This window comes from Rhinoraja longicauda, chromosome 31 (genome assembly GCF_053455715.1).
Source record: "Rhinoraja longicauda isolate Sanriku21f chromosome 31, sRhiLon1.1, whole genome shotgun sequence".
NCBI classification, from domain to species: domain Eukaryota; kingdom Metazoa; phylum Chordata; class Chondrichthyes; order Rajiformes; family Arhynchobatidae; genus Rhinoraja; species Rhinoraja longicauda.
The window spans coordinates 20,726,219-20,754,075 of NC_135983.1; the positions used below are offsets into that span (position 1 = coordinate 20,726,219).

Here is a 27,857-nt window from a genome sequence, read left to right on the forward strand (position 1 = left end):
CTGAAAGCTGATCTTTTTTAAACCATTTTCTCTTTTTGCTGTCTATTTTTGCCCAGTTCAAGGTACTTGAGAAACGTATGTTTTGCTGGGTGGGTGCCAGTTCAGGAATGGGATGGGGCAATAGTTCTATTGAAGAACTATATTGCAGTTCCGAATAAATTGGCATCTCTTTTCTCATCCTCATAAACCCTACGGAGAAACACATAACTTTTCCTCAGCCGTGAGTTGGAGAAATAAAGCTACATGCATTGAGGTGCTTTTTTTTTGTGCTTTTAATCCATCATTACATTTTAATTATTGTTTTTATTTTTAATTAATCTCGAAGGACAAAGGCTAGGGTGACAGATTTGATTGGAATTGTACCTTCTTCAGCAGCCCAACTGTTGAAATTGGAAAGAAGCTGCAGAGAGCGACTGTGGGTCTTCTGCCATTATCACTACCTCCCATTACACCTTCTGGGTTTCCGATGCAGAATTTACCAACGGTGTCCCATACTTACCCAATCACCTCAGTTTGCTGGTCCATGGTAACTGCACAAAAATCTCAGCAACCAGATGCTTGCTTTGCAGACGTACAGGAGCAATTAACCTCTGTGCACAATGTCGTTGAGGAGAACAGACGGGGTATCCCTTATCCAAGCCCTGGCGATGACTGTGGCTGAGATTCCAGTTTTCCTGTACTCTACATTTGGACAGGTATGTTGACATCCAGTGGGGCAATTCCATTTCTGCCTTCCATTTTAGAGGGGGGGTGAAGGATGAAGTCTTGATTCTGTGCCGTCACCTGTCCTCGCAGTTGCATGTCGTGCATGATTCTGTCTTTGAAGTAGGTACGCCAAGTTCACTTTTTTGACTTTTACTTAATTTTGTATTTATGATTGCAATTCTTAAAAATACGAGATTTCCAAAATGTGATATTGCCGCCAGTGTCACCGAATTTCCACCCTCATCAATGCCAGGTTAATTGCTCTCTTCTAACACTTAACAGTTAGACAATTACAGTAGCTCCATGTCCGTTGTCCTAAGATGAGGCTGTGTCGGACTAACTCATCACAGACCAGTATCAGACCTGGATCTTTCTGATTCAGTGTTGCATCATAGTCACTAACAAATGCAATAAAGAATTCAGGAGAAACCGCTTTATCTGGAGTGCTGTGAATATCTAGAAATTGCTATCACAAGGAGTGGTTGAAAAAAGTATTCTAGGACAAATTAGCTCAGTTTATGAGAAAGAAAGTTGGTAAAATGCTATGCTGATATGGAATGAGATTGGATGAGATGCAAGGAATGTAAAAAGAGGAACTTTCATTAATGGCTATTTTCTCTACTGTATATTCTAGGGAGTGTATTTTAACTGGTGAGATGCTACACTTAAAATGGGGAGGGGATGCACGGTCTAATTGGTGCTATGAGCAGTATTTATTTCGCTGATCATAGATTGTGTAATGTTACAAATAGTAGTTCAAACTATATGATATTAACTAATACTTTCAAACATTTCATATGAAATATTAATTAAAATCTACTCAAAAATATTTATTTGAAAGTAGCCATTTCTCATTTTCTAACCTTCATGATGCAATCTCTTAATAACTCCGTTCCAGTATAATTTTCGGAGTTGTTAAACTTAATGAACCAATGACCCTATGTTTTATTTTGTGTTAAATTGAGCCAGAATTAGGATCTATTTAAGCACTTTTGGCCGAAGTTCCATAACGATGCGCAGGCCTTTTTTCCAGCTAATTCTGTTGAAAATCCATACGGCTCAGGTTGATTACTCTTTCATCTTTTCCTTCTGGGTTGTGCAGTTTTGAATATGTTGCATTGATAGCATAGAAATGGACCATAGAAGGTAATATTTCACGTTTGCTCTCTCCCATCCTATTCACTTTATGATTCAAATGAGAAATCCTTCAACTCAATTGTTCCCCTTGTATTAATTCTGTTTCACCTTTCTGGATTTTTACTATTTCCCTCGGCCATATCTTGCAGTAGTAAGTTCCACGTTCCCATTTTTCTTATTTTTGGGCACCAGTGTCCAGCCCAGTCACCTTGGATTGCTTTTTAATTTAGTTTGCCAATTTTGAATTGCAGGCATTTGATGAAACAAAAAATTAAAAAGGCCAACTGACCAATTCCGATATGTTTATGTTGCTCTTGTATCTGGAACACAATATCTAAAGTTAATTGTTGTATTTTATTTTTATGGTTCTATAAATTTTAGTTTTGGAATAGGTGAGAAGGAGGAAGATATGATATTACACTTTCAATAGGATGTATTTAAACGCGTAATTCTCTTTAACTAGTAGCTAAATGAATGACAGAGTAACTCCTCCAACACCTTGGCTGAGGAATCTATTTTGACCTGGATTCACTGACTTTGTTTCTGTGTACAATGCTACAATGGCTGACTACAAGAAACTGTGTGTTTGCAACCCAAGTGCTACCTCTCATCTGGGTGCCTAGCCAGAAGCAGTACAAACCTGAAAACATATGTTTTTCACTCACACAAATGAGCTGCAAAATGTATTATCTAAATCTCCCCTGCATTAACCATGTCTTGTACACTGCAAAGTGGAATTATCTGTTTGCATATAATTATTTGCTGCAGTCAATATCCAGATTTTACAATTTGTCATTTTTTCTGTGTAATCCTTGTGGATTTCTGGTTAAATTAGCCTTGAGAATAACACAGATGTGAGGCATTTCTCATTTGTTTCTTTAAAAATAATGAGAAATACACCCCATTTTTATTTTTACTTTCTATTAGGTCCCTCCACCTATTTACAATTGGAGTTGTCTCCCAGATGGAACTTCTTCCATTAATATTTTAATAATCTAACCCCATCAATTCTAAACCAACCACATCAATTCTCTGCAAGGCACTACAATTATTATTTAGTCATCTTCTAGTTGCTTGACCGAATGTTGACATGTGAAGCTACCTTCTGAGTGTCAGCAGGTGGTTTAATGACGCATGCGCACACACACGCTTTTCTCTTCCATGTCAAGTTTTCTCACAATTTCTCATCTGCCTTCTGGCCTGAGTAATGTTAATGTGGAGAATAAATCTAATTTAACTGTTGCTGAGGTTTTGCACGCATCAAAAAAAGGCGTGGAGATGATAGTAGCAATAGCACATGGATCTCTTTCCACTTCAAGTACCAATAGACAGAAGGAGGCCATTGTACCTGTGCTGGCTGAAGTCATTTGTCTACAGCCTTTTCCTTTTGAAATATGTATTCCTAATGGATTGAATTTGTTCAAATTCCAATTTCTAATGGTCTACACCTCAACAGCCGATAGTTTAGCAGGAACAATTCCTTCATGCATTTTACACTGTGTAAAACTTTCAGACTCTGTTTTGACAAAGGTGTCTAAAAGGTACCTGTTTTCATTTTTATGTAATTGAGATTAGTCATTCTTAATTGAGATTTCCAAACATAGAACAGGATTGAGTCTGTCCAAAGTCATTCACAAAGGACCCTCAAAGTAAAGAAAGAAAAACAGATCTCATCTTACCAGCAACTGGCTGGATTCAAATCCAAGTTACAGAAGCAAGACCATCTATATAATAGGCTTTATCGCATATCATTGAGAACTTGCAAGTCACCATGATTCAACAGCTCAATTTTTAAAATAAATTCTGATTGCAACTCACTTGTTTTTGCTGCCAATTTACAGTGGGGTTTTATAATTCCATTAAGATGGTGGGTCTTGAGTTGCTGATTCATGCGAGTGTTGATAGTTACTATCAAGTTAGCAGCAGAGTTGAGTGTTGCTATTTATTTAGAACAAAGTTTCTATGACTACCACAACTTTTCTTTGTCATTTGAAATCTATATTTAAATGCTTCAAATGTAATCAAATTAATCTAAGAAACTTGGCTTGCCTACTTGATTACTGTGCATGTGTGATTTCTTTAAACTTTTTAAAAATTGAATGTTTTGTGCATTTCTTTTAAATTTCAAAACTTCTATAGAACCAAACAAAATATAAAGATTTTTCAATGTATTTCTTTGAATCATTTTCATTAGCATATTTTGGAGTATGTTCACAAAAAGGACTATATTGCATTTGGATATTTGCACGGAGAATTGTTTCCGCTTTGCGTAATGTAGACATTACTGACTAAATATGCATTTGTCATCTAAATTGCCTGTCAACAGAGAGGATTATCAGGGCAGTTAAAAGATGATAACTTCAAATAGACTTGTGGAACCTCTGACAGTCTCTGCATAATCCCTTAGGATGTTTTTTATGTGTGGAAATTTGAACATGGCTTACACCTTTTTGTCAGAAACAATAAATTTGAAGAAAAATGGAATGAGAAAACAATGGTATAGATTGAAATGTTTAATTCTCTGGCGGTGCCCCCTGTTTCCTCACTGCCAACACACAGATTATAACATTACCGTATCTTGTAGTATGCCTGATAATCTCTAATCATGAGCAGTTGTGATCACAAATGTTCTGCTTTTTACTTTTGCCTTCAGTGAGCTTTGTTTGCATTTGTATTTTATGGCAATGGTGTAGCTGTAGCTTTTGCCCAGCATGGATTGTTGCCTTCAGGCAAAGTGTGAAAAGTAATTGGAATTAACCCAGCGGTGTTTGAGTCCAAACTCAGTTGTAGATCTTGAACATAACTGCATTCCAGGAGAGCATTGGATATACAGTGACTTAAATGCTGATGAAATGAAAGATGCTGTACACATATAAACTTCCTTGTGTTGTTTCATTGTCTCAAGAATCCCAGGGAACTAGGGCAGATGTACATTTGGAAAATGTACTTTTAAATACAGGGGGAAAAAAAATCTCAAATAGTATTTTTGACCAGACTCTGCATTTGCTCTGTATTTGAGTATCTGTGAATGTTAAAATATACTCCCCCTCCCCTCCCCCCACTCACCATCAACAACACCACAGTCATATCTGTGGGGTCATTTAATTTCCTTGGAACCATCACCTTAAAGGACCTTAAATGGGGGACGACCATCGACTCCACAGTCAAAAAGGCCCAACAGAAGATGTACATCCTGCGGCAGCTGAGGAAACATAATCTGCCACAGGCAATGATGGTCCAATTCTATACTGCCATCGTAGAGTCTGTCCTCACCTTCTCCATAATGGTCTGGTTTGACTCAGCCACCAAGCACGACATCCGGAGGCTGCAATTAATCATTTGTACAGCTGAGAAGGTTGTTGGCTGCAACCTTCCCCCCATTGACAAACTGTACACTGCAAGGGCCAGGAAGCGAGCGGGCAAGATCATCTCTGACCCCTCTCACCCTGGCCACAAACTCTTTGAAGCACTTCCCTCTGGAAGGCGACTCCGGACTGTCAAAGCAGCCACAGCCAGACATAAAAACAGCTTTTTTTTCCGCGAGTAGTCGCTCTACTCAATAACCAAAAGTCTGTAGTCTCTTTTTGCTGTGGTTTATTTCACTCGCATGTTTAAACTGTAATGATGTATTCTTCATGTTTTACTATTTTATGCTCATTCTTAATTGTTTACTGCGTGTTCGTGTTGTTACTTGCGAGTGGAGCACCAAGGCACATTCCTTGTATGTGTACATAGGCCAATAAACTTATTCATTTTCATTCATTCATTCATTCATTCATTCATTCATTCATTCATTCATTCATTCATTCATTCATAACTAGCTTTATCAATTGGGCTGCTGGGCCACAGGCCAGCTGGGAAGCCTTTGGGTTTGATTCCTGCTTTGTGCCATGTCAGACTCTTAGCTGACGTAGTGTGATGGTTGTTGCGATTAGTTCCAGCAATGCCCTGTAAAATCCGAGCAAATCAACCACTGTTGCTGATCCTTTTTGCTATCCACTGATCCCCACTTGTGGTCACATAGTGGCACAGCATCATGGCACAGCTGGTAGAGCCGCTGCCTCACAGCGACAGGGACCTGGGTTCAATCCTGATCTCGGGTAATGTCTGTGCGGAGTTTGCAGGTTCTCCCTGTTACCACGTGGATTTCCTCCAGGTGTCCGGTTTCCTCCCATATCCCAAGGACGTGCAGTTAATTAATCTCTGTAACATTCCCCCGAGCAATTTTACGGCGTTTTAAAAGAATGTGGGATAACATAGAACCAATGTGAATGGGTGATCGGTGGTTGGTGTGGACTTGGTGGGTCGAAGGGCCTGTTTCCATGCTGTATCTCTAAACTAAAGCATGAAGATCCATATTAGGCGTTTTGCCAACATGTAATAGTTGCATTTAACTATTAACCATTTGTCCAATATAGTAATAAATGCCTCATTAGACTTTTGTGTTAAAGTTCGGTTCTTAAAACAGACAACAACACAAACAGTTAAAGGTAAACCAAGCAAAGCTTTAATTATCGTCAGACGGGAGTGGGGGGGACCAGTGCTCAGGGTGTATGACCATACTCAGCACTCCCCTTGCTTCCACTCAAAGATACAGCATTTTCGCAGCATTTTTATACAGAATTTGCAGCAAGAATGTTTAACACAACATTTCCTTCAAATCAATCACAAACTGTATCGAACACAATATACTTGACACCCTACAGTCATAAAATATTCCACACAGTAAGTCATTAGTCGAAGGTAAGGATCCTTATCATACCACAGAAGGTCTTGTTTACACATTCCCACAAATAGTCAACAGTTAACCGCATCCTAATCTTAGCAAGAGCATTGTCCATCGTTTTTCCCAGACATCCTTCCCAGGGATAACAGGATATACCGTTCTAGAGGCTTTAGGAATCACATTGTCATATCCTGCCTGGTGCAATTTTGCAAACATCAGCTATTCAGGATCCAAAGTTCAGGCTCATCCTGTTCATTCATTCTACCATTTTATTAGTTCTGTGGTTTCCAGGGATTGTAAGTTTCAGCTGCCAGACACATCCTTATGAGCAATTAACATTCCTCCACTTTCAACAATTATAGAAGCCCCAAAAAGCATAGAAGCAGGTTTGCAGACAATGGCCAAGCATCTCATCATGCAAAGTTAATAGCCATTAACTCTTTCCTTTGAATCATTTATCTTCAGATCACTAAATGTATTGCTGAAGTGTTCTGTAACAGCAATAACCACTATACTTGCACAGAACAAACTTTACAGTTTTTTAGTAGATAGGTGCTAAATAAAACATAATTTGAAAGCACTATCTTGTATAGATAAAAGTTTTGGGGTTGCTGTATTGGAATGGAAGTAGAGGCATTGTCAGTAGTTTAAAGCAATGTGTAGTCATACTTCACAAATATAGCTTGTACCTGTAGCTGGTAACCTTTAGTCTCTTGATTGTTTCCCATGCCTCTCCATCTGAAGAAACTCACAAATGCTGGGTTTCATACTTATCAAAGTTTGGTCATCTTGCTAGGGATATCAATGATTAGTTACTGTGAATTAGCAAGATGCCTAAGAGCATTACAGTTTCCCCGTCTAGTTTTCACTTGACGAGGATCACAGTGTAGGAGCGAGGAGTGGAAATCTGACTAACCTTATCCCATTCATGTCTAAATATTAAATCCATTGAGGATAACAGATGTGTGCAGTTTTGACCTGATAGAGGTTATTCAATACGGAAGCCCACTGGTTAAGAATCTCTTGCCAATTAGTGCATTTCCCAGTTTAATTCCTGGGGAGTCAGAAACCATTTGGTCTCGGTTGTGTTTGCAGATTTCAGCTCATCTGATGTGTTGTTTTCCCTGCATACTGGCATTTGTGCTGCTTGTCAACTTAGATGGGTTGCTCGATGCAAAGCTCATGTTCACATCATTAGCCCTCCACCGATTGGAATAAAATCCCAACTGCTTAATTCACTGTTATCCTTGCTGGATGCCATGTTACATTCTTCCTTCACTTACTTAGACTAGGTCTCTTACTCTTTAACAGGATGGAGTGTTAATGCTTTATATATGCTACATTTTTCTTGTAATTCCTATTAAGGAAAGATGGTGTGTATGACCCTGCCAGTGAAGAAAGAATTGAAGGGAGTTTGGAGAAAAGTATGAGGCATTGTTGCATTTAATGGCTTATTTCTGTGGTTTAAATATTTTTTTATTGTTCTTCTGTAAAATGCAATGATGAATTCTAAAAGTCTCTTTTTGATACCATCTGAAGTCCATCTTCTCGCAACTGAAGTTATCTCCAGGGCTGAAGAAGGTTCTTTTCGCAACTGCTTTGGGAACAGTGGCCTTGGCCCTGACAGCACACCAGCTGAAGAGGAGGCGGCGAAGGAAAAAGCAAGATGCAGAAAAACGCAAGGAGGCTCAGCTGCCTGCCCTGGGGAAATTTGCACCCTCAAAGAGAGGTAAAAAGTCGACCTATTTGTTTTTTTACTCCATACCTCTGCACTTTCTTCCGCAAGGAACTAACCTATTTTTTATGGAGATACCTGGAATTGCAAATGCTGGAATCTTACATAGAACATGGTGCTGGAGTAACTCAGCAGGTCAGTCGGCATCTCTGGAGGACATGGACACCCTCAGAGATACTGCCTGACCGCTGAGTTACTCTAGCACTTTGTGTTCTAACCTTTTTTTTGTGATAAAGGATACTATTAGTATCCGATTGGTCATTATTCCTATGACTGATCCCAGAAGATAAATCAGCGCAATATTCCTCTGCAAGCTCTGATCTTATTCTCGCCCAAATGCTTACAAGAGCACTTTGTTGCAGAACTATCGAGATAACATTTGGGAGCAGTGAGGTTGGCAGAGTTTCTGCTCTAGATTCTTGGGATGTTGAGATAATTTAAGTATATCTCAGTTTCAAAAGGCTCATTTACTTCACCATTTCCTCTTGATCAGATAGGTAATGTGGTGTAGTATGTCCTAGAGAGATGAAAGTTCCCTTTACAGAGGAGGCTTGGGATGGGAGGGTAGTGGTGACGATACAGGGCTTTGTTCTCCAACCTCAATCTTCAGCCACTGCATATAGTACTGGCATCAAGGCTGGTCCTGTGATAAATTTTGTTTTGACTCATTTAACTCTTTGGGGTAATTCAATTTGGGAGGGTTAACTAATACTGCAACTTTTCCAAAGTTTACTAACACTATGACCTACAGATGAAACTGGCAGCCTTCAAGTCAACATTAATTTGCATGTGGATTTGCATGCTTTCTGAATCTGCCTTTGTCTTTTGCACAGTCTAATTCTGCTTACACTTAAAACTGTATCACTTTGTGCTCTCATGGTGTTTATAGCTTTTTATTTTATATATTTGCTTTCTACTGCTATATGTTGATGTCCATCCCCTAACCAATTACGTTTGAACTCTCTCCACCATACTGTGAAATTGACTTTGATAATATAATGATTTGTGGGTACGTATCAGAAAAATAGTACATGAAATCTCCCAAATTATTGCAAGAACTCATGTGATTCATTAATCATTCTCTGTAAGTGAATATTCTATTTGTTTACTCTGACTCTTGTAATTCCAAATCTTCCCTGGTAGGTGGCTGATTTTTAATGTTCTCGGGGTAACTGAAATGGATAATGATGATGCCTTGCCTTTGTTGTCCACCTCTGAAAAAGGTATTTGTTAAAAAGAGCCTCGCAATATTTTTGAACCACCTCCCTTCATCCAGCCTCCTCTCTGGAGCCAGCCTAAAGATTGAGAAATTGTGGGGGAATGTGAAAGATAGTGGAAACCATTAGATAAATACAGATCCCCCTTAGGTTGCGAATGGCTTTCATTTTTACAGATGTCCACACGTCGATTTTATCCTTGAATCACAAAGTATGCAAAATCACTCTATAGTATTGGAAAGAATGATGCTGTGACTGTGAATAAGACATGGGAGGCTGCAACTGGTTGATGTTAAAGATTTTTTTCAGCACAAGTAGGTCTTCAGAGAGTCTCTTTATCTTCTCTTTTCCCTTTTCTGACACTGTGCAGTACAGCGAGGTTTTATACTTTTCACCAAGATCACAGTAAGCAATTGAGTAGAGTTTCTACTTAAAAATAGCTTATTTGTTAACATTTTGAGTGTAAACTGTGCAGACTTTTATATTTACAATATCCCATTTGACAGAATCTCATTGAATATTCAAATACTGTTGGCTGGTCCAAGGGATTCTGAGTGCAAAATTCCAAAATGTACTACTTTTGTTACAATGTTGAGCGAAGGTTCTCTGGGTGTGCAACCACCCAGAATGTTAATTGATAACCGACCTATCTTGAATACGTGGCAGGAATATATCCTTAATGATGATGTGTAAATGCAAGAGAAAGCCTTTCCTGATCTCATCTTGAGAGTTTCAATAAGTGCCAATTTTACATGAACATTTATTTATTGTCTTATCCTGCCTTGTTACAATAGTCCAGAATTGGGATGTCCCACATTCAATGGTTGGTTTTGATGTCCTTGAAGCATCAGTGGACGTTACACTGTCTAACAGAGTATCATTGCCCAAGTATCGATTGCCCTGTCAGTTTCCAAAGTAAATATTCTGTGTCGCCCTCGAGAGGCTGGCAGCCTGGCCCTTACACCTGTGCCCTTAAGAGACAACGGTGTCAGATTACCACGGGGAGGTTATATGTAATATTCTGGCTGTTTTTTGTTTAAAGACTGTTTCCCATTTGATCTCACTCTTATTTATGGGAGCTTGTTTGTATGTGTGGGTGTTCATTAGCCAGGCATTCATAACCTGTGAAAGGCCTGGCTTACAGGAAGTGAAGGGAAAATATTCTGCAATGTTTCTCACTGATTCCTCTGTTGACCAAATCAGTGCAGGCGATAACATGCTGGGAATAAATGTATTTAAAAAAACAATGAACAAAGAACAGCCCCTCTCGTGAAAATTTGTGCTTTTCTCACTTGTTTTACTTTTTGCTTTTGTTCACCAAGGGTCATGTATTTCTCAATGTGAAGGAGCAAGATGTATTTTCTTTGTTTCATTTAATCTAACTGTTCGGTGATTAGTGTGCAGACTCCAGCCAGACTGATTGTCTTGATGTCTCTCATCCCTGCAGCAACGCCCCCTAGAAGAGTGCAGAGCCCAGGAAGTAAGAGTAACGATACACTCAGCGCAGTTTCCTCCAGCGTGCTCGGCAGGCGATCCAGCTCTACACACAGTCTAACATCCGTAAGGAAAATTTCAAACTCTGTTGTTTTTCAATTAACTTATGGAGATGAAACATTTCTGGGAGGAAGTAGACCAGTTGGGTGTGTTGCACAGAGAGTCAGTGCTGGTGCAATGGTCGAAATGACTGCTTCCTGTTCTGTAAAATTGTTCATTTATAAAGGTTGTATGAAATGTTCACTTTGGTCATTTATAATGTATATTTATGGATTTCTTTTATTAAATGATTACTGAAAGGTACGACCAGCAAACTCGCCAAGTCCAGGCTCGCCAGCTGAAGCGTGGGAAGCTGGAGTAGTTCAGGAAGAGAATGAGGCAGCAGAGGAATCCAATGCTGACAACCTATATGTTATGGGTAGGAAGCTTTCATTGCAATCAAATCTTACTTTCCTATACTTGAATCAATGGACAGATGCATTAGCAGGTAGATTGGAGAGGCTGACTTGATGACAGAGCCAAAATATATTGTAGCCATAACCTATGGTATGTATTAAAGGAAGAAACAGAAATCTATTTACAATAACACATTTTTTATGTTTGGATCCTTTTTTAAACATAAGCTAATTTCTATTGCCGGACATAAACAGTGGATGAGTTCTACTTGAATTATCATCTCTGAGTGGTTGGTTTGCTCTTTGATCTCCAGTTCATGGAAGGAAATAATTCTGCCCAGTGTGCCTGCACCAGGTCTTTGAAAGAGCTCTTTAGTCATCCCAACTCATCACACAAAATTCAACTTTATTTTTTAACTCTATGCCCAATTTTCGTTTGGAAAATTGTGCTCCCACCACCCTATAGCCAATGCACTCTAGATTATCATTACTTAGAGAATTTTTTTTTTGTCTCCCTTTGGTACATTAAAAGTTCCATTAGTAGGATAAACACAGCTATCTTCTTTAGTCTTCTTTGTAATTCAAGCCATAGTCAGAGAGCCATACAGTATGGAAACAGGCTCTTCAGCCCACCTTGTCCATGCCCACCAATCTGGCACATTTGGCTAGTCCCATTTGCCTGCATTTGGCCCATTGTCCTCTTAAACCCTTCACAACTTTATATCTGTTCAGGTTGAATACCTCTCCAGCAAGTCAAGGGTAAGTCACGTCCGGTTTAATGTTGTATGCGTAGGTGTGGTGAGGTACAGATACAATGAAAATCTTGCTTGCAGCAGCATTGGAGGCACACAGATTCAGACAAACACACAAAACAAATTACGCATAAATCCTGCAAGACAGCGGGTGGGAAGAAAGTCTGCAAAAATAAAACAAGACATTAATGCAAAAACATGCAGTTAGAAAGGAATCTATTCCACATTTTACAAGATCCGTCCTCAGCAAGACTTTTCTCCAATTCCACTATTTTTGTATTGTCCAATCTTGAGCCCAAAATTTATAGAGTTAATAAACTGATTAGTTAATTCAAAGTATCCGGGGGTTTTTTTCTTTCAAAATAGATGGAAACTGAAAGCATGCAGGTAGGTAACAGGCAGTTGTTTAAAGTACATGAATTATTATTTTGACATGATCTTGAATAGCCAGATTGTCAGTTTGGAATCTGAGCGATCCTTTTCTTTATTCTCTGGCTGATGAGAAAAGAGACTGGGTAAAATCAATTAGTGCTGCTCTGAATTCAGTGTGCTTGATTGGAACCTATGGAACCGATTACTCTGTACTCAAGAATTAATTGAGAGAGGGGGATTTGGAATCTTAAGTTTTGGATCAATTGTTTGACCCTGCAAATAATACTAATTGACCATTCTTAAATTCGCAAATGTTCTACTTTGCAAAAATAAGGGCCAAAAATATGATATTATCTTATCACATGAAGTAGGTTGAGGTGAACAGCATAGATTAATTTAAACGTGGCATAGATTTGTGAATCGGGAAGAAAATAATCGAGAGGGTATGCTGGTGTAGGAAAACTAGTGGGGTGGGATGAAGTTCAGGTGGAACAGAAAGCACTAGTTGAACCAAATGATCCATATCCTAACTGCATATTTTGTAATGCAGAATTCTATTCAATGATTAGGGATGACGCTGTTTGAAGAAGCTTTGCAGAAATGGGAGCTCGCTCTCACCCAGCGGCAAACGAGCACCCCTGAAAAGGAAAGGAAGAATTATCCGAAGAGCCCTGGAGCGAGTGATGGGACCGGGGATGGCTGTGAGGTACGCACAGAAGAGGTTATTGGGTAGTGGGTGAAGGAATAAGATTGCTCTGGTAGCCAGCGCTGACTTTATGGGCTGAGGGGGTCTTTCAGCAACAACATGCCTGTTTTCTGTGAGATTGTTGTCAGGGCAGGAATCCTGATTGATTCCTCTCTTCTTCAAAGGTTTCAAAGGTCTTTTATTGTCACATGTACCAATTAAGGTACAGTGATATGCAAATTACCATATAGCCATGCGAGGGGGAAAAAAAAGCAACAAGACACAGAACCACATAAAGGTTAACATAAACATCCGCCACAGTGGATTCCCCACATTCCTCACTATGATGGAAGGCAAAAAAGTCCAATCATCTTCCTCTTTATTCTCCCGAGGTCGGGGCAGTCGTACCATCCATCGGGGCGGTTGAAGACCCCGCGTCGGGGTGGTCAAAGCCCCCACGTCGGGGCGATCGAAACTCCTGCGGCTTGGAGTTCCCGAAGTCGGTCTCTGACCAGAGACCACGAGCACCGTGATGTTAAGTCCGCAAGCACCCACGGTTGGAGCTTCGAGGTTGATCCCTGGCAAAGAGATCGAGGGCTCCGCGATGTTAAGGTCCCGTAGGCTCCCCGCAATGGAGCTCTCAAACGTTGGTCTCCAGCAAAGGCCGCCAGCTCCACGATGTTAGGCCGCAGTGCGGACGGAGATACGATATGGAAAATAATCGCATCTCCGTATCGCATCTTAGCAATGAGTCTCTGTATCCTACCATAGATCAAGGTTGAGATCAGCTGAGACCTTTTGTTTGTGTACTTCAGCAACTTGTGAACAACAAATCATTTCAACTAAAATGAAGAATCATATTGAACCAGCGGTATCTTTGACCTCTGCTTGATCATAGTCTGTACCTGATCACAGTCACCCATCTTATATTTGGTCTCAGTACCAAAACATATTACATTGATTTGTATCCCTAGATATTGTTTTGGCTTATATGGTTGCGGGTGGCTGGAAGTGGCAGTGGGGGCATGAAATTGAGATCAATGAAGGAAAAAAACGAAATAAATAGTGTGTAGAATCTTAAAATACAAATAATTAAACAGGAATCCCAAAGAAAGGAGTTTTCTCAGAGGCTGGAATCCCTGCTTCATCGAGCCTACCGACTGCAGGAAGAGTTTGGGGAGAGTGTATCTTCAAACAGCCTGCTGGCTGATTTTGGTAAGTTCCTACTCTGAAGGTGGGGAAAGAATATTATTTTGTTACAGATTATGTAATTATAATGGTTTGTTAAGGGAATTACTTGATACAGATTAGTGGATGCCTTTCCAATTTTCTATTTGCCCAGAGTGTGTTGGTCCACTAGCTCTTCCCTATCGAGAGGAATCTGCAAGATACTATCTGGATGATGATATCACTGAGAGTTCAGAGGACTCGTTTGTTTCCGCAGCAGAGGTGAGCTTAATCTTGTTTTGTATCATGTTACAGTTTAGTTTAGAGATACAGTGGAGAAACAATCCCTTCGACCCACCGAGTCCACACCGACCAGTGATCCCTGCACATTAATACTGTCCTATATACACTATGGCCAATTTACACTTATACCAAGCGAATTTACCTCCAAACCTGTATGTCTGGAGTGTGGGAAGAACTGAAGATCTTGGAGAAAACTCACAGGGAGAACGTACAAACTCCGTACAGACAGCACCCATCGTCAGGATCGAACCTGGATCTCCAGCGGAACAAGCGCTGTAAGGCAGCAACTCTACCGCTGCGCCACTGTGCAGCACCGTGAAGTGTCTGTCTGTCTAATTTTGTCCACTCTTTCTTTGTTCCTTGTCCAATCTCAGTTTTCTCTTTCTGTAAACTCAAGTTCGTCTCGAGCTCTGGTTGTATTTCCAACCCCTACCAAGCTGCTTTGGAAAGACTGCAGATTGTCTTTGCATTTAAATCCCTCTATGGTCTTGACCTCTTTCATTCCTCAATTGAGTTTTTTGTACCCCTTGAATTCTACCTTCTTTGTAAGTACACTAGGTCTTAGCCCCACCATGGCAGCTGTTCTTTCAGCTGTCTTGGCCCTAAACTCTAGAATTCCCCTTTGAAAACTACCTCCAGCTATCTTTCCCTGCACCCTCCACTGAGACTCTCCTGAAAGTTTACCTTTTAACCAGATTCTTAGTTACTTTCACTAATATCTCAGCCATTTGTCGGAGCCAAGTATCCAGGGAGCTCAGCTTTTAGTCCACCCCTTGTTGCCTATGAAGGTGGCTGCTTAGCTTCTTAATGAACGTGGTCCTATTATGCAAATAACTAGAAGTCTGACATGAACTTGGTTACCAGTCCTTCTGCAAGTGGAAGTGGTTTCTCTCTACTTTGTTAAAATTATAACTGGCACCAGCTAACTGGACTGTTACACTGTTTAATGTTTGAAGGCATTAGTGTTTCCTTTTTCCTGACTTGAAGCATTGCACCATTTCTATGTCAGCTCGTTCAACTTCATCACAGACTATGTAGGAAAGAACTGCAGATGCTGGTTTAAATCGAAGGTAGACACAAAATGCTGGAATAACTCAACGGGACAGGCAGCATCTCTGGAGAGAAGGAATGGGTGACGTTTTGGGTCTTCTTCCGAAGAAGGGTCTCAACCCGAAACGTCACCTATTCCTTCTCTCCAGAGATGCTGCCTGTCCCACTGAGTTATTCCAGTATTTTGTGTCTTTCATCACAGATTATGTTGGTGACTAAGTCTGACTGGCTGTTACCCTATCATCCAGTACCTAATGTGTATTGATCAATCAAGAAATCTAGGTGCTGCTGGTCCAGATGTTAGTGTGGATTTGTGAGTGTGGCAAGTGATGGATGCATTGAAAAATGGAAGTTAGGATACAGGTATTAATTTTTTTTGATTAGTTCCAGTTTAAGAAGCGGTTGGAATGTTAATTGTTGCTCTGCAGTTTACTCTTCGCTCCAGAGACTGAGCCTGGGGTTTCCTCCTCAGCAGGTTACTTGTGGGAGTTAATTTGGGACTTGCACTGAGAGGGAAAGAAAACTGCCTGAAATAAATCCTACATTTATAATCAATTTTGAGAAGGCTCTCTGTTGGTATATTGGGTCTGGCAGAAACTTCCAAGTCAGATTCAAATTATGATAGGGCAGACTTTACCAGATAATCCTGAGCATGGAAGGACAAGCTGAGGAAGAGGAATGTTGACTCAGGAGACTTGTGACCTATTGCATCATTTAAGTAAACATGCAAAATTAAAAAATATATACTAGACCATGTGGACCTGTTGGGCCCAAACCTCTCCTGCATTGGTACAGTACCCTCACCTCCCTCCCTCACCTCCCCTCACCTCCCTCCCTCACCTCCCTCCCCTCCCCTCCCCTCCCCTCCCTCCCTCCCTCCCTCCTTCCCCCTCCCCTCCCCTTCCTCCCTTCCCTCCCTCCTCCCGAGGAGATAGATTTATACTTTAAAATGTGAATAACTTTAAAAATATAACACCGATTTCAATGAAACTTGTTCCATTAGCACCAAAGCGATGACGGCGAGTAAGGTGGGCCTAAAATTGTCGCACTATTGAGTACCGATTGGCTGTAGTTCAGGAACAAACAAACAAATGAGAGTTTTAGTATATAGATATAATTCATGCTTCTTTTATATCTGCAGCTATTTGATTTTTCATTTGATGTGGAAAAATTCCACTTGTCCAGACCGTCTGCTTTATACGAGGAAGCCATGAGGGTTGTTCAGGAGGACAGAGTCTCTTGCCGATCATTCAGGTGAATGATTTCTGTTTGTCTCGGGTCACCTTGCCTCCACTCTCTCATCTGTAAATAGTTCCTGGGAAGCAACAAATGTAGGGTGATGTCAGGACCTCTTTGGCATTCTATCACTTTGCAGTGAATGGCAGCAGGTTGCTTAACAAATGGGTTTGGAGGAATGCATTTAGAAGCTGGATTACATGTTGACATTGTTGCAAGTAATTGCCAGTGACACCCCTGTTGGCTCCCAGGTTCAAGCTGGCACCAGAAATCCACTTTTTCTTTAACATATTCATGGCTTTCCAACCACTCTTTCCCAAACCCCCAATCCTATTCCCCCACCATCTCCGTCATTCCTGATTTTCTCCCCAAATTCTCATGTGGTCATTTGTCATTTCTGGTCACAATTCTGGTCATTTGTCATTTCCTGATTCCTTCACTCCACTGTTCACTCCTTCACTCAGCAACCTTGATTCTAAAATCTGAATTCCCTTCCTGGATCTTTTTCTCACTCCTGCTACAAATCTCAAAATTATGTGTTTCATCCAGCAGTTAGTCAACTATTCTAAGCTGTTTTAAATAATTAAAATATTTGTTTTGGTAGATTTCATGGAAGCATCTGCAACAAAGCATTCTTAAAATTAGGGAATGGTATCTGGAAACACCTCTGCACAAATGTTTGTAAAATTCCATGCAATGTTTCACTAAATTACAGATCCATTTAGTATACCTTCAATATCATCAGCTGTAGCAAGTTAAAGTCAAAGGTTATCAGCAATCACTGTTCAGTAGTGGGGCTATTCTTCATCAGTATGTGTTTTCTCGAGTCACTTTTTGGAATCTGTATTTCAGAACTGAGCTCCTGGAGTGCTACAATGATGAGGATTTCCTGGCTAAACTACATTGTGTGCGTCAGGCATTTGAGGTAATGTTGATGAGACTGCTGAATGGGTGAAGGAGAAAAGTCCTGGAGTAATTTGCTAACGTAAACTTCCCCAAAACTTGTAATAAAATGTGCTTCGCTTCATTTGCTTAATGGCTGTGAAGAAGTGGACCATTGGAGGGCAGTTAAAGTTTTTAGTTCTTATTGCAAATTTCTTAATCATGTTCCTAGTTTCACTCCTCTGAGGCAAAGGACCTTGTGCATATTTTATTGTTCAATACGAGAAATGAAAGTTAAGCTTGACTTAATCAAAGACTTGTAATCTTTTAGACGTTTACTTCGATGAACATGGAATGGATGCTTCCCATTGCTGAAATTAGAGTGTCACTAAAGCTCATTAAAATAATTCGGGAGAAGTGAGCTTGTGGATTTCAATACCATTTAGTGGTGGAGGCCCATAGCAAATGTCAAAATGTATGAATTTCTGCCAGCTACGATGTGATCTCACTGCCAGTCACATCTTCCCATCCCCACCATTTGTACTATCTGCAGGGACTTTTGTGACACCCTGGTTTGCTCCTTCCTACCTCCCCAGGCACTTTCCCCTGTGACTGTTGGAAGTGTGACACATGTCCCTAGATTTCCTAGCTACCCACCATCCAGAGACCCAAACTGTTTTCAGCCAGTTAAATTTTCCTTCCAATTCCCATATCGAGTATTCTGTCCTTGGCCTCCTCCATTGCTAGGGTGAGAATAGCACCTTTTACATTCTAGCTGGGTAGTCTACTGCCCAACAGTATGATCATGGAATTTTCCAACTTCAGGAATTTTCCAATTTCAGGCACTCCTCCTTTATCTCTCTTCCTATCTGCCCCACTCCCCTCTCACACCCATTACCCACCTTGCTCCCCCAGTCCTCTTAGCACCCTGTTTCTTTTCCCTCCTCCCACACACATTCCTCACTGGATCCCCTTCTCCCCATTCACCTCCCATTGTTGTTCCCAACTGCCACCACCCCTCGTTCAGTTCCTTTCATCAGCTTCCTTTCCTATTGGACTTCAGAATCTGCGGCCTTTTGTTCTCCACTTATCCTCTATTGCTGTCTCTACCCTTCCATCCCCCACCTGACTGTTATTTGACGAAACCTAAGGAGAATGTTACTTTTGCCTGAAGAAAAACATTACTTAAAAAAAAAACCTGTTTCAATCTAGGGAGCTATGAACTGTACGGGGCTTATTTTTCGTGCCTTTTCTGAGTCTAGGTATCACTGCTTTTTTTCTCTCATTGTGTTCCATGGTGGAGTTGCAGCATCAACTGCATGGAGAATATTCAGTTTCAACTTCTAATAAAACATCACATTTTTTTCTGCACAGACATTACTACAAGAAGAGGAAAATAGACTATACTTCAGTGAAATTGGAAAGCAGATGATCACAGGACTGATGTCAACTGCAGGAAAGGTTAAAGAATTGTTTCACTACCCCCTTGCCCTTGTCTCCTCCCCCGCCCCACCTCTACCTTGCATCTTCCTCAACATTCTCTTCAGCCTCTCCCCCCACTAAATAGTATTTAAGTTGTACCCAGTGCCTATAGATAGATAATAATATGAACATATCTGGTTATCCTTCTGCCATCTAACTATTGTGACTATAGAACCAATTCATGCAGTGCAGTCTAGGGGGGTATTCTGTAGAGGAGGAGACTGGTGTACTCCTGAGATACATAGCTAGAAGGTTGGTTATGACATTGTTTGCTGCATATGGAAATGAGTAATTTAGTTTGGAGTATTGTATGTAAGGAAATATATGACAGATAACGTGTCATTTTTTACTGGTGATGGGGGTGAAAGGTGAATGGAGGGTGAAGTACTTCCCTGAGTTACATTGGGAAGTATGAACATGCTTCTGAACGTAAGATGTCCAAAATTACTGGAACTAACCTGCCCAAAAGAATATCAAAAGTGTACATGATGTTGTGCCTGGGTTCTACTGCTGTAATGGCTGGGGAGGAGAAGGAAGTCCTGAGCATTTTGCATTGGCTCCTGTGCAGTACACGGGTATCAGGAATAGAGAATGTATAGCTTATGATCTGGGTTTGTCACAACTACGCAAAAAAAAAAGTAGTTTGTTAAGTAAGGTGGGATCTATTGAACATCTGATTTCAAGGGAACTATAGTTTGGGAGGTTGTTGGGGGCGCAGTTCAAATCTTTCACGTATCCCGTTTGGTTTGAAAGTTATTATTGAATCAGTTAAGACCAAATGGTAACTTGTTTTTCTAAACAATCTTTTCTGACCCTTTTGCTACATTCTTGAATAGAACATACAACTGTTAGCAGAGGAACAGTCCTTTCGGCCACAGTGTCTGTGCCGAACATGATGCCAAATTAAACTGATCCCTTCTGCCTCAACATGATCCGTATCCCTCCATGCCTTGCATATCCGTGTGCCTTTCTAAAAGCCTCTTGAATGCCAATGTTGTACCTCCATCCACCACCACCCCTGGCAGCGTGCTCCAGGCACCTACCATTCTTGATTTAAACAAAAAACTTGCACCACACATCTCCTTTGATCTTTTTCCCTCTCACCTTAAAGCTATGCCCTCTAGTCTTTGACATTTGAAACCTGAGGGAAACGTTCTGACTGTCTACCCTATCTATGCCACTCATTTTATAAACTTCTCTCAGGTCTTCCCTCAGCCTCTGATGCTCCAGAGAAAAAGTCCAACCTCTCCTTGTAGCTGGTGCCCTCTAATCCAGGCAGCATTCAGGTACACCTCTGCATCTTTACTGTCATGGGGTGACCAGAACTGCACACGATACTTCAAATGTGGCCAAACTAAAGTTTTATAAAGCTGAAACAACTTATTGACTCTTATGCTTGGTGCCATGACCCATAAATGCAAGCATACCATATGCCTTTTTACCACTCTTTCTATATGTGTTATTTTCAGGGAACTATGGATTTTTACTCTGTAGGAAAGAACTGCAGATGCTGGTTTAAATTGAAGATAGACACAAAATGCTGGAATAACTCAGCGGGACAGCAGCATCTCTGGAGAGAAGGAATGGGTGATGTTTCGGGTCGAGACCCTTCTCTTCAGACTAAAGAACTGAAGACTGAGTCTGAGGAAGGGTCCCAACCCGAAACATCACCCATTCCTTCTCTCCAGAGATGCTTCCTGTCCTGCTGAGTTACTCCAGCATTTTGTGTCTACCTATGGATTTTTACTCTTTGATCCCTCTACATTTATATAAAAAATTGTATATTTATATTAAAAAATGTATATGATATTTCTTTTTGATATTTAATCAAAACGCAACATCACCTCTTCAAGAGGTGAACTGAAGAAATGAAAAATAACTAAATTGCTGGGGTTGTGATTTTTCCAATTTGGTGTCGTACAGCCACTCATTCTAGTTTTATGTCATAAGAGTTAAAAGTACAACTGGTAAGCACTGAATCAGCAAATTCCAGCCACTGTTTCTGTAAATCAATCCCAAAGTAGAAGGAAAACTGTCTTGCTGCCTGAGTATCTCTACTCCAAGTAGGCATTTATGTTCAACTGAATGCAATGTTGGTTTGAAAGGTGGCATAGTTAAACTGCTTCAAGAAAGAGGTGAATGTGGGGAGGAATCTGAGTATCCATCACTGATGTAAGAAATAATCACATTGGTTCTTGTCTGCCTTTATCATTTACAGAATGTAAATAGATTTCATGAGACCTACAAAGAAATGTTGCACTATGCACGAAGAGAAGAAACCTGGGAGACGACAGAGCGGGAACTCAAGGGACGAGGGGTAGATATTGAGATTATTTCACATTTGCATGGGGGAGGATGTAGAAGTAAACTATCGTTGTATTGTCATGATGTTTTTCATTTGCTTTATTAGCCTTGACGTTATCACAATACAAGTTCCCATCAACATACCGTCGAGGCAAATCACCTGCATCAGGATGAAACAAATGCTGGAGGTACTCATCCAGTCAGGCTGCATCCGTGAAGAAGGGAACAAAATTAACGTTTCAGGTCAACAGCCTTTCATTGTAAATGGAAAAGTGAGAAAACAAGTTATTTTATGTTGACAGGGGAGAGAAAACATCTGAGAAAGGGTGTAGACAAAGACTGTCCAGGAACACACATGCTGATAAGGCTATCTAAAAAAGGGTGATAAATGATTGTTGATTTTACCTGATCTGCCTAGTGGAGTGCAATTGACAGAGACGAGTAAGTGCTGTGCTGGAATTGTGAGTTGTTGGAAACAGGAAATATCAGAATTTTGGAAATGTTCAGCAAGGCGGGTAGCATCTGTGGAACGAGGAAAAACGAAGTTAATGTTGTAGGTGAATGACCTTGTATCTTTTGATGATGTCCCCGCACCCCTCACCTCCTTAGCCCCTAGTTCCTAATTCCCAACTCTGCATATTTTACTTCCACCTCCCCTACATCTGAAAGCAGTCTCCTGGGAGTATTTTGCCTCTTATGTTGTTCCAAAAAAGCAAAATGTAAACTTAAGAAACAAACCTCATCTTTTGTAGGGAATATTGGACCTCACAGGACCCTGTATTGAACTCAACAATTTTAGAACATCTGACTCTTTCCTGTTTGTGTTAGAACTTGTCAGTTCTGAGTAGAGACCTCCACCTGTAATATTTTAACTTTCTGTCTCCAATATACTGGCAGGTCTTTTGGATATTTGCTGGATTCTCATTTCTTTCAGTTCTAGCAGCTGCTATTTTCAGCATTTCACTGTTCCAACAATTATTCCTTCACTTTTTTGGCCCTCATTCATCTCTCTCACTTTACAGTCATCCAGACAGATAATTATTTCTCTTGTGGATGCCACTGAAGGGGTAGAGGGAAAGCCCTGGCCAACCTTGGTCACCATGTCATTGCAGACAGTCTCTTTATGCTCTCCGTTGATCTCCTTTTTGCTCATTAAATTATACTGGTTTTCTCACTTTTCAATTTGAAAAGAGACATTAACAGTTTATTTCTTCGTAGATGCTGTCTGACCTGCTGAGTACTTGCAGCATTTTCAATTACTGATTCAGCATCTGCAGTTTTTATATTTTTACTGCATGAAGATTACTTTTGGAGTAGAAACCATCCAGTTTCACTATTCACATTTCAACTATTCACATTTGTATTTTTTGCTGGAGCAACAGCCAACTAATTATACACTGATACAAAGAATAATTGGATCTGATCCATTTGAATTTTCCGTGGTGTAAATTATGTTTTTACAGATTTTTATCAAGTTAGATATTTCAACATGTTTTCCTTGGACTTTGCTTTGGACTTTCAAAATGGACTTTTGAATCAGAATGCAATGATGTAACTTCATGTGAAGAATTCAGATGATAAATATTCCATCTTTATAAGAAAAATGTCACCTCAATTCAGTAATAGAGGCAGAATTGGGTGATCAAGTTTGCCTCTACATTGGCCTATTTGCAAGTGAATTTGTTTAAATTATTTTGGCACTCTTATTACTACACCCTCCAGCTCTTCTGATTTGGATTGATCTGTGGTGTTCATTAGAATATTTTTTCTATGATAAAGACAATGGTAACACCACATTTTGGCAATTCGGGTAATAGAAATTCAACTATTATATAAATTGCCTCTCAAAAAATTTGAGACATGGAATAAAAGTTGATTTCGCAAAAATCAGGGGGAGAAAAAAGCAAATGAATACAAAATATATTTTTTATAAACTCACAATTCTTGACATGTGCAGATTACACAATTTCACATTATGAAAAATCACAATTATGGACTGTTTACCTGGAATGCAAGCCCCATAATGCAGAAGGTGCTTGTATTATCTCTGACATCTCTCTCTAAATCAGTCTAAAGAAAGCTATCGACCCAAAACATTACCTATCCCATCCCTGCTGCCTGACCTGCTGTGTTCCTCCAACATTTTGTGTTTTGCACTTCAAATTAATGCATTTTCTAGGATTTTGCAATGTGCACGTTAGCTGGCTGTTTTCATTAGCAGCACTTGGGAAGTCCTAACGATGTGCAAAGCAGAACTTCTAAATTGTGGTTAATCTGAAGTGCTAATTCTATTTCTCCATTTGCAGGCATTGACTTGTCTGCTCAGTATATATACCAATTCCTTTTTGAATATTATGTGCAAATTTAATTTCTGTAACTGGGAAAGTCTTTATCCACAGGTTGTATGCATGAACTTCTTTGACATTGTGTTGGATTTTATTCTGATGGATGCCTTCGAAGATCTGGAAAACCCACCTTCATCTGTGGTTGCTGTTTTACGGAACCGCTGGCTCTCGGATAGTTTTAAGGAGACGGTAATTTATTCCAGTCTACATTGACAAACATAGCAAGGGTGATTTGCAAACTGTGTTGCATTCAAATGATTTTAAACCATTTTGCTTTGTTCTGGTTGCTAAAGATGCTTGGGTCCGATTGGGAACTAGGTTTGACATATATCTATTATTAGAATGTAATTTTTCGATGACGTGGGTTTCAAGATGGGGAATGAGTGAGTCAGAAGGCACAGACATAATTTATTATCTTTGAAGTATCACTCACACTAAGAAGCACTTGAATTATTTAAATGTATCATTCTGTAATTGCACCTGCATTTCATTCAACCCTGCACTCCATGGTCCATGGGAATGCTGCAATGCATAATTAATGTAGTAAGATTATTTTCAGGACCTAGGCTGGTAACAAACAGCATAGATAATTTACTTGTAGCCATTCTCTGCTTGAATTTGAATAGAATACTTTGGTCTCCAGCTCCGTCAGTCTGAAGAAGGGTCCCGATCTGAAATGTCGCCTGCCCATTCCCTCTACAAATGTTGCCTGACTCGCTGAATTGCTCCAGACCTTTGTGTTTTGCTCAAGATTCCAGCATCTGCAGTTCCTGTGTCTCTACTTTGGTCTTGTATTTTTTTCTTTTAAATTTTTAGTGATTTGACTTTTGTTTGCATTCTGCAGGCTCTTGCCACTGCTTGTTGGTCAGTGCTGAAAGCAAAAAGGCGATTATTACAGGTTGGTAAACAAAAGAATGAGGGTGGTGGATGATACAATGAGAATGAAATCCAGTGCTGGTATTTCAGCTGCAAGGAAATTAAATTTGGTGAAAGATTTGAAATGGGCAATATTTTTGTTTTAATATATGATGCTTACTTTTTTTCTTTGTGACCATAGGTCCCTGATGGCTTTATTTCCCACTTTTATTCTATTTCGGACCACGTCAGTCCTGTACTTGCCTGGGGTTTTTTAGGACCAAAGCAGCACCTTTGTGAAGTATGTACTATCTTTAAGGTAAGATTTCCTTTAAAAATCCTTTGACTCATAGTATCGCAGTTAAGTGCAAAAGGGAATTCAACATCAGGGCTACTGATTGTGATGATTCTGCTTTTATCTCTCTGGGGATAAAAATATCACTAACAAAGACAGCATTTAACGTCCTTCCAGTTGCCCATTGAGAATGTAGTAATTAGCTGCTACTGTAAATAAGCAGAGCTTTGTTTGGTAAAAAATACCCCCAGTGTTGCAGTGTAAAGGCTTTTATAATTTTGGACAAAAGGCATGACGAACCTCATGAAGCATGTTTCCCTGCATCTACCGCCTTGTTTTTATTAGTTGGAGGTTTGGAAAATGCTTTGCATTATGGATCTTTATTTAGAATAGGTGAGACATATCCTGAACCTTGACCTTGTAAAGGATCTGAACTAACAGACCAGGGAAGCACTTCTATAGCCGTTACTGCATTGTTGATTAGTGTGTGTAATTGTATCAATACTGAGAACAGATACTGAGAACATTTAGAATCACATGTAGCAGAAGGAAGCCACTTGATTGATCTTACTTTTCTCAGTTCTAATGAAACTGCCAGTGAATTATATCTTTTGCAAAGGTATTTTGTTAATATTCACTTAACATTTCAAACCTTTGGTCAATTCCATGTGAATCCTGACATGCAAACCACAACAGACATGAATTTTAATGCTTCAACAAACCTCATTTTGTACACTCAGCCACCTATTCCTAATCATTGCCACCCACAGGAACTGCATAATACTGCAGTACATGTGCAATGCTTAGATTCTTAAATTCAAAACATTTAAAGTTGAAATATAACTTTAATTAATGGAAAAAGGATAGCAGAAAAGGTGGGGGAGGGGATTTCTGTGTATACTGCAAAATAATTTTATGTGCGATTTTCACAACTTGTCACTTTGTTTTGTAGCAACAAATTATCCAGTATTTGAAGGACATATTTGATACGGACAAAATGCGATACACGACTGTAAATTTTCTGGCAGATGACATTGTTCAGTTATCGCAGCGACGCAGTGAGATTCTCCTTGGTTACCTGGGAATTGATAAAATAACGACAATGAATGGGACGATACCTACTGACAATGGACCTTTGGAAGAGTGCAATCCTGTGTGAAGTCCAAGCACAAAGGATGCTACAAACAACTGAGAATTAATGAATTGTATCTGATTCCTGGATTCCTGGCCCCATATTGAGGAGACTTGCAAGAGTTTTTATCAGAATACTCCACATACATTGAGGTCGGCTTATTCTGTTGGATATCAATATTTTAACATATGGTATTGGTTGGGGAATGATGAAATAGGATGTTATTCTTGAGTAATCATATATTCTAGGGAAGAAAAAATGTTTCTTCAATGGAGACCCCACAGATCACAAGAGTGGGAATATGTTCCTTTCCAATTTTACTGTAACATTACACTTGAGATATGGGGACATTGAAACAGTTCTTAACCAGAGATGCATAGGTGTGAGGGGTAATTACATTACCTTGTCTACCAGTGAGCCATTTGAACCAGAAAATGTGGTGGTGATCATTGGATATCAGAGTAGTAACAAATACATTAAAATGGGCCTTTGTACTCCTGGGTTAAAGAGGTGAAACTTTATCCAGTGTTCCCTGTCCAATCAAATTCCCATTGCTACTATTAAATCATAGAATGATGCAGAGCAAAGGAATCTATTATTAACAAAACTATCATTGCTGCACAAAAAGAGCACAGTGTGTGAAACTGAAAGCACTTTTAAATAAATCATTCACCTGAATGAAAATGAAAAATGAAGAAAATATGAAAAAATAGAAAAAAAATCACCAGAATCTGCAGATCAATACTTTTTTAAGGAAATAATTTGATCGTTCTTGTGAAAAATATCCTACTTGATATTATTTCTTGACCAGTGCCAACCAATCACCCTCCAGTTCCTGTGGGGGGTCTGTTGCCCTAAACAATGTCACTGAGGAACAAACAATGGATTGTAGACTTTGGAAGACATGGATAGAGGACATTATGAAACGTCACCTATCCTTGACTTCTAGAGATGCTGCCTGACCCGCTGAGTTACTCCAACATTTTGTGTCTTTTTGTAAACCACCATCTGCAGTTCCTGTGTTTGGATCGTAGGCTCTACTTGTTTCGCTATTTTACAAGATAAACGTGTTTTCCAACAGGAAATGAATGTTCCATAATAAACGCGTGTTTGATGTTAAAACGTGTGTTTGATGTTAAAAATGGCCTTCTCATTTTTTAAAAAATTGCCTTGCCAAAGTGTAACTAGGCACTTGGTAATTATTCCAAAAGGCAGAAAGGGATTGTAAAGAGTGATTCTGCTGGTGTCAAATAGAATTGTTATAAATCTCTCAGATGCAGTAACATAAATATAGGGAAAAAAAACATAAACATTACCCATCTAGTATATTGACATCTGTATCATATGATCAATAGATGATGCTAATGCTAATTAGTACTTTATAATTTCAGTTACTGTGTTGACGAAATTTTGAACAATTCTATCTGTTGCAAGCAGAATAATTCCCACCCCCACTCTCCCGCCCCCACCCCCACTCTCCCCCCCCACCCCCACTCTCACCCCACCCCCACTCTCTCCTCCCCCACTCTCTCCTCCCCCAACCCCCCTTTCCCCCACCCCCTCCCTTCCCCCCAACCCCTCCCCCCAT

General features: G+C 39.9%; 1 protein-coding gene across 3 annotated transcripts in view; it reads left to right on the plus strand.

Moving 5' to 3' along the window:
* The window catches only part of miga2 (mitoguardin 2), a 41,802-nt gene extending 13,945 nt beyond the window's left edge, over window positions 1–27,857 (plus strand). For 2 of the 3 annotated variants that reach the window (XM_078426133.1, XM_078426135.1), the window contains exons 3-17: window positions 570–695; window positions 8,108–8,297; window positions 10,968–11,080; window positions 11,315–11,432; window positions 13,103–13,239; window positions 14,319–14,433; window positions 14,561–14,667; window positions 16,880–16,992; window positions 17,827–17,899; window positions 19,231–19,317; window positions 21,557–21,655; window positions 24,042–24,176; window positions 24,832–24,885; window positions 25,045–25,161; window positions 26,090–27,857. In XM_078426133.1, the coding sequence (XP_078282259.1) occupies window positions 600–695; window positions 8,108–8,297; window positions 10,968–11,080; window positions 11,315–11,432; window positions 13,103–13,239; window positions 14,319–14,433; window positions 14,561–14,667; window positions 16,880–16,992; window positions 17,827–17,899; window positions 19,231–19,317; window positions 21,557–21,655; window positions 24,042–24,176; window positions 24,832–24,885; window positions 25,045–25,161; window positions 26,090–26,296 (1,761 nt within the window). In that variant the 5' untranslated portion in view covers window positions 570–599 and the 3' untranslated portion in view covers window positions 26,297–27,857. The remainder of the gene's footprint in view (window positions 1–569; window positions 696–8,107; window positions 8,298–10,967; window positions 11,081–11,314; window positions 11,433–13,102; window positions 13,240–14,318; window positions 14,434–14,560; window positions 14,668–16,879; window positions 16,993–17,826; window positions 17,900–19,230; window positions 19,318–21,556; window positions 21,656–24,041; window positions 24,177–24,831; window positions 24,886–25,044; window positions 25,162–26,089) is intronic. The other variant, XM_078426136.1, reaches the window with a different exon arrangement.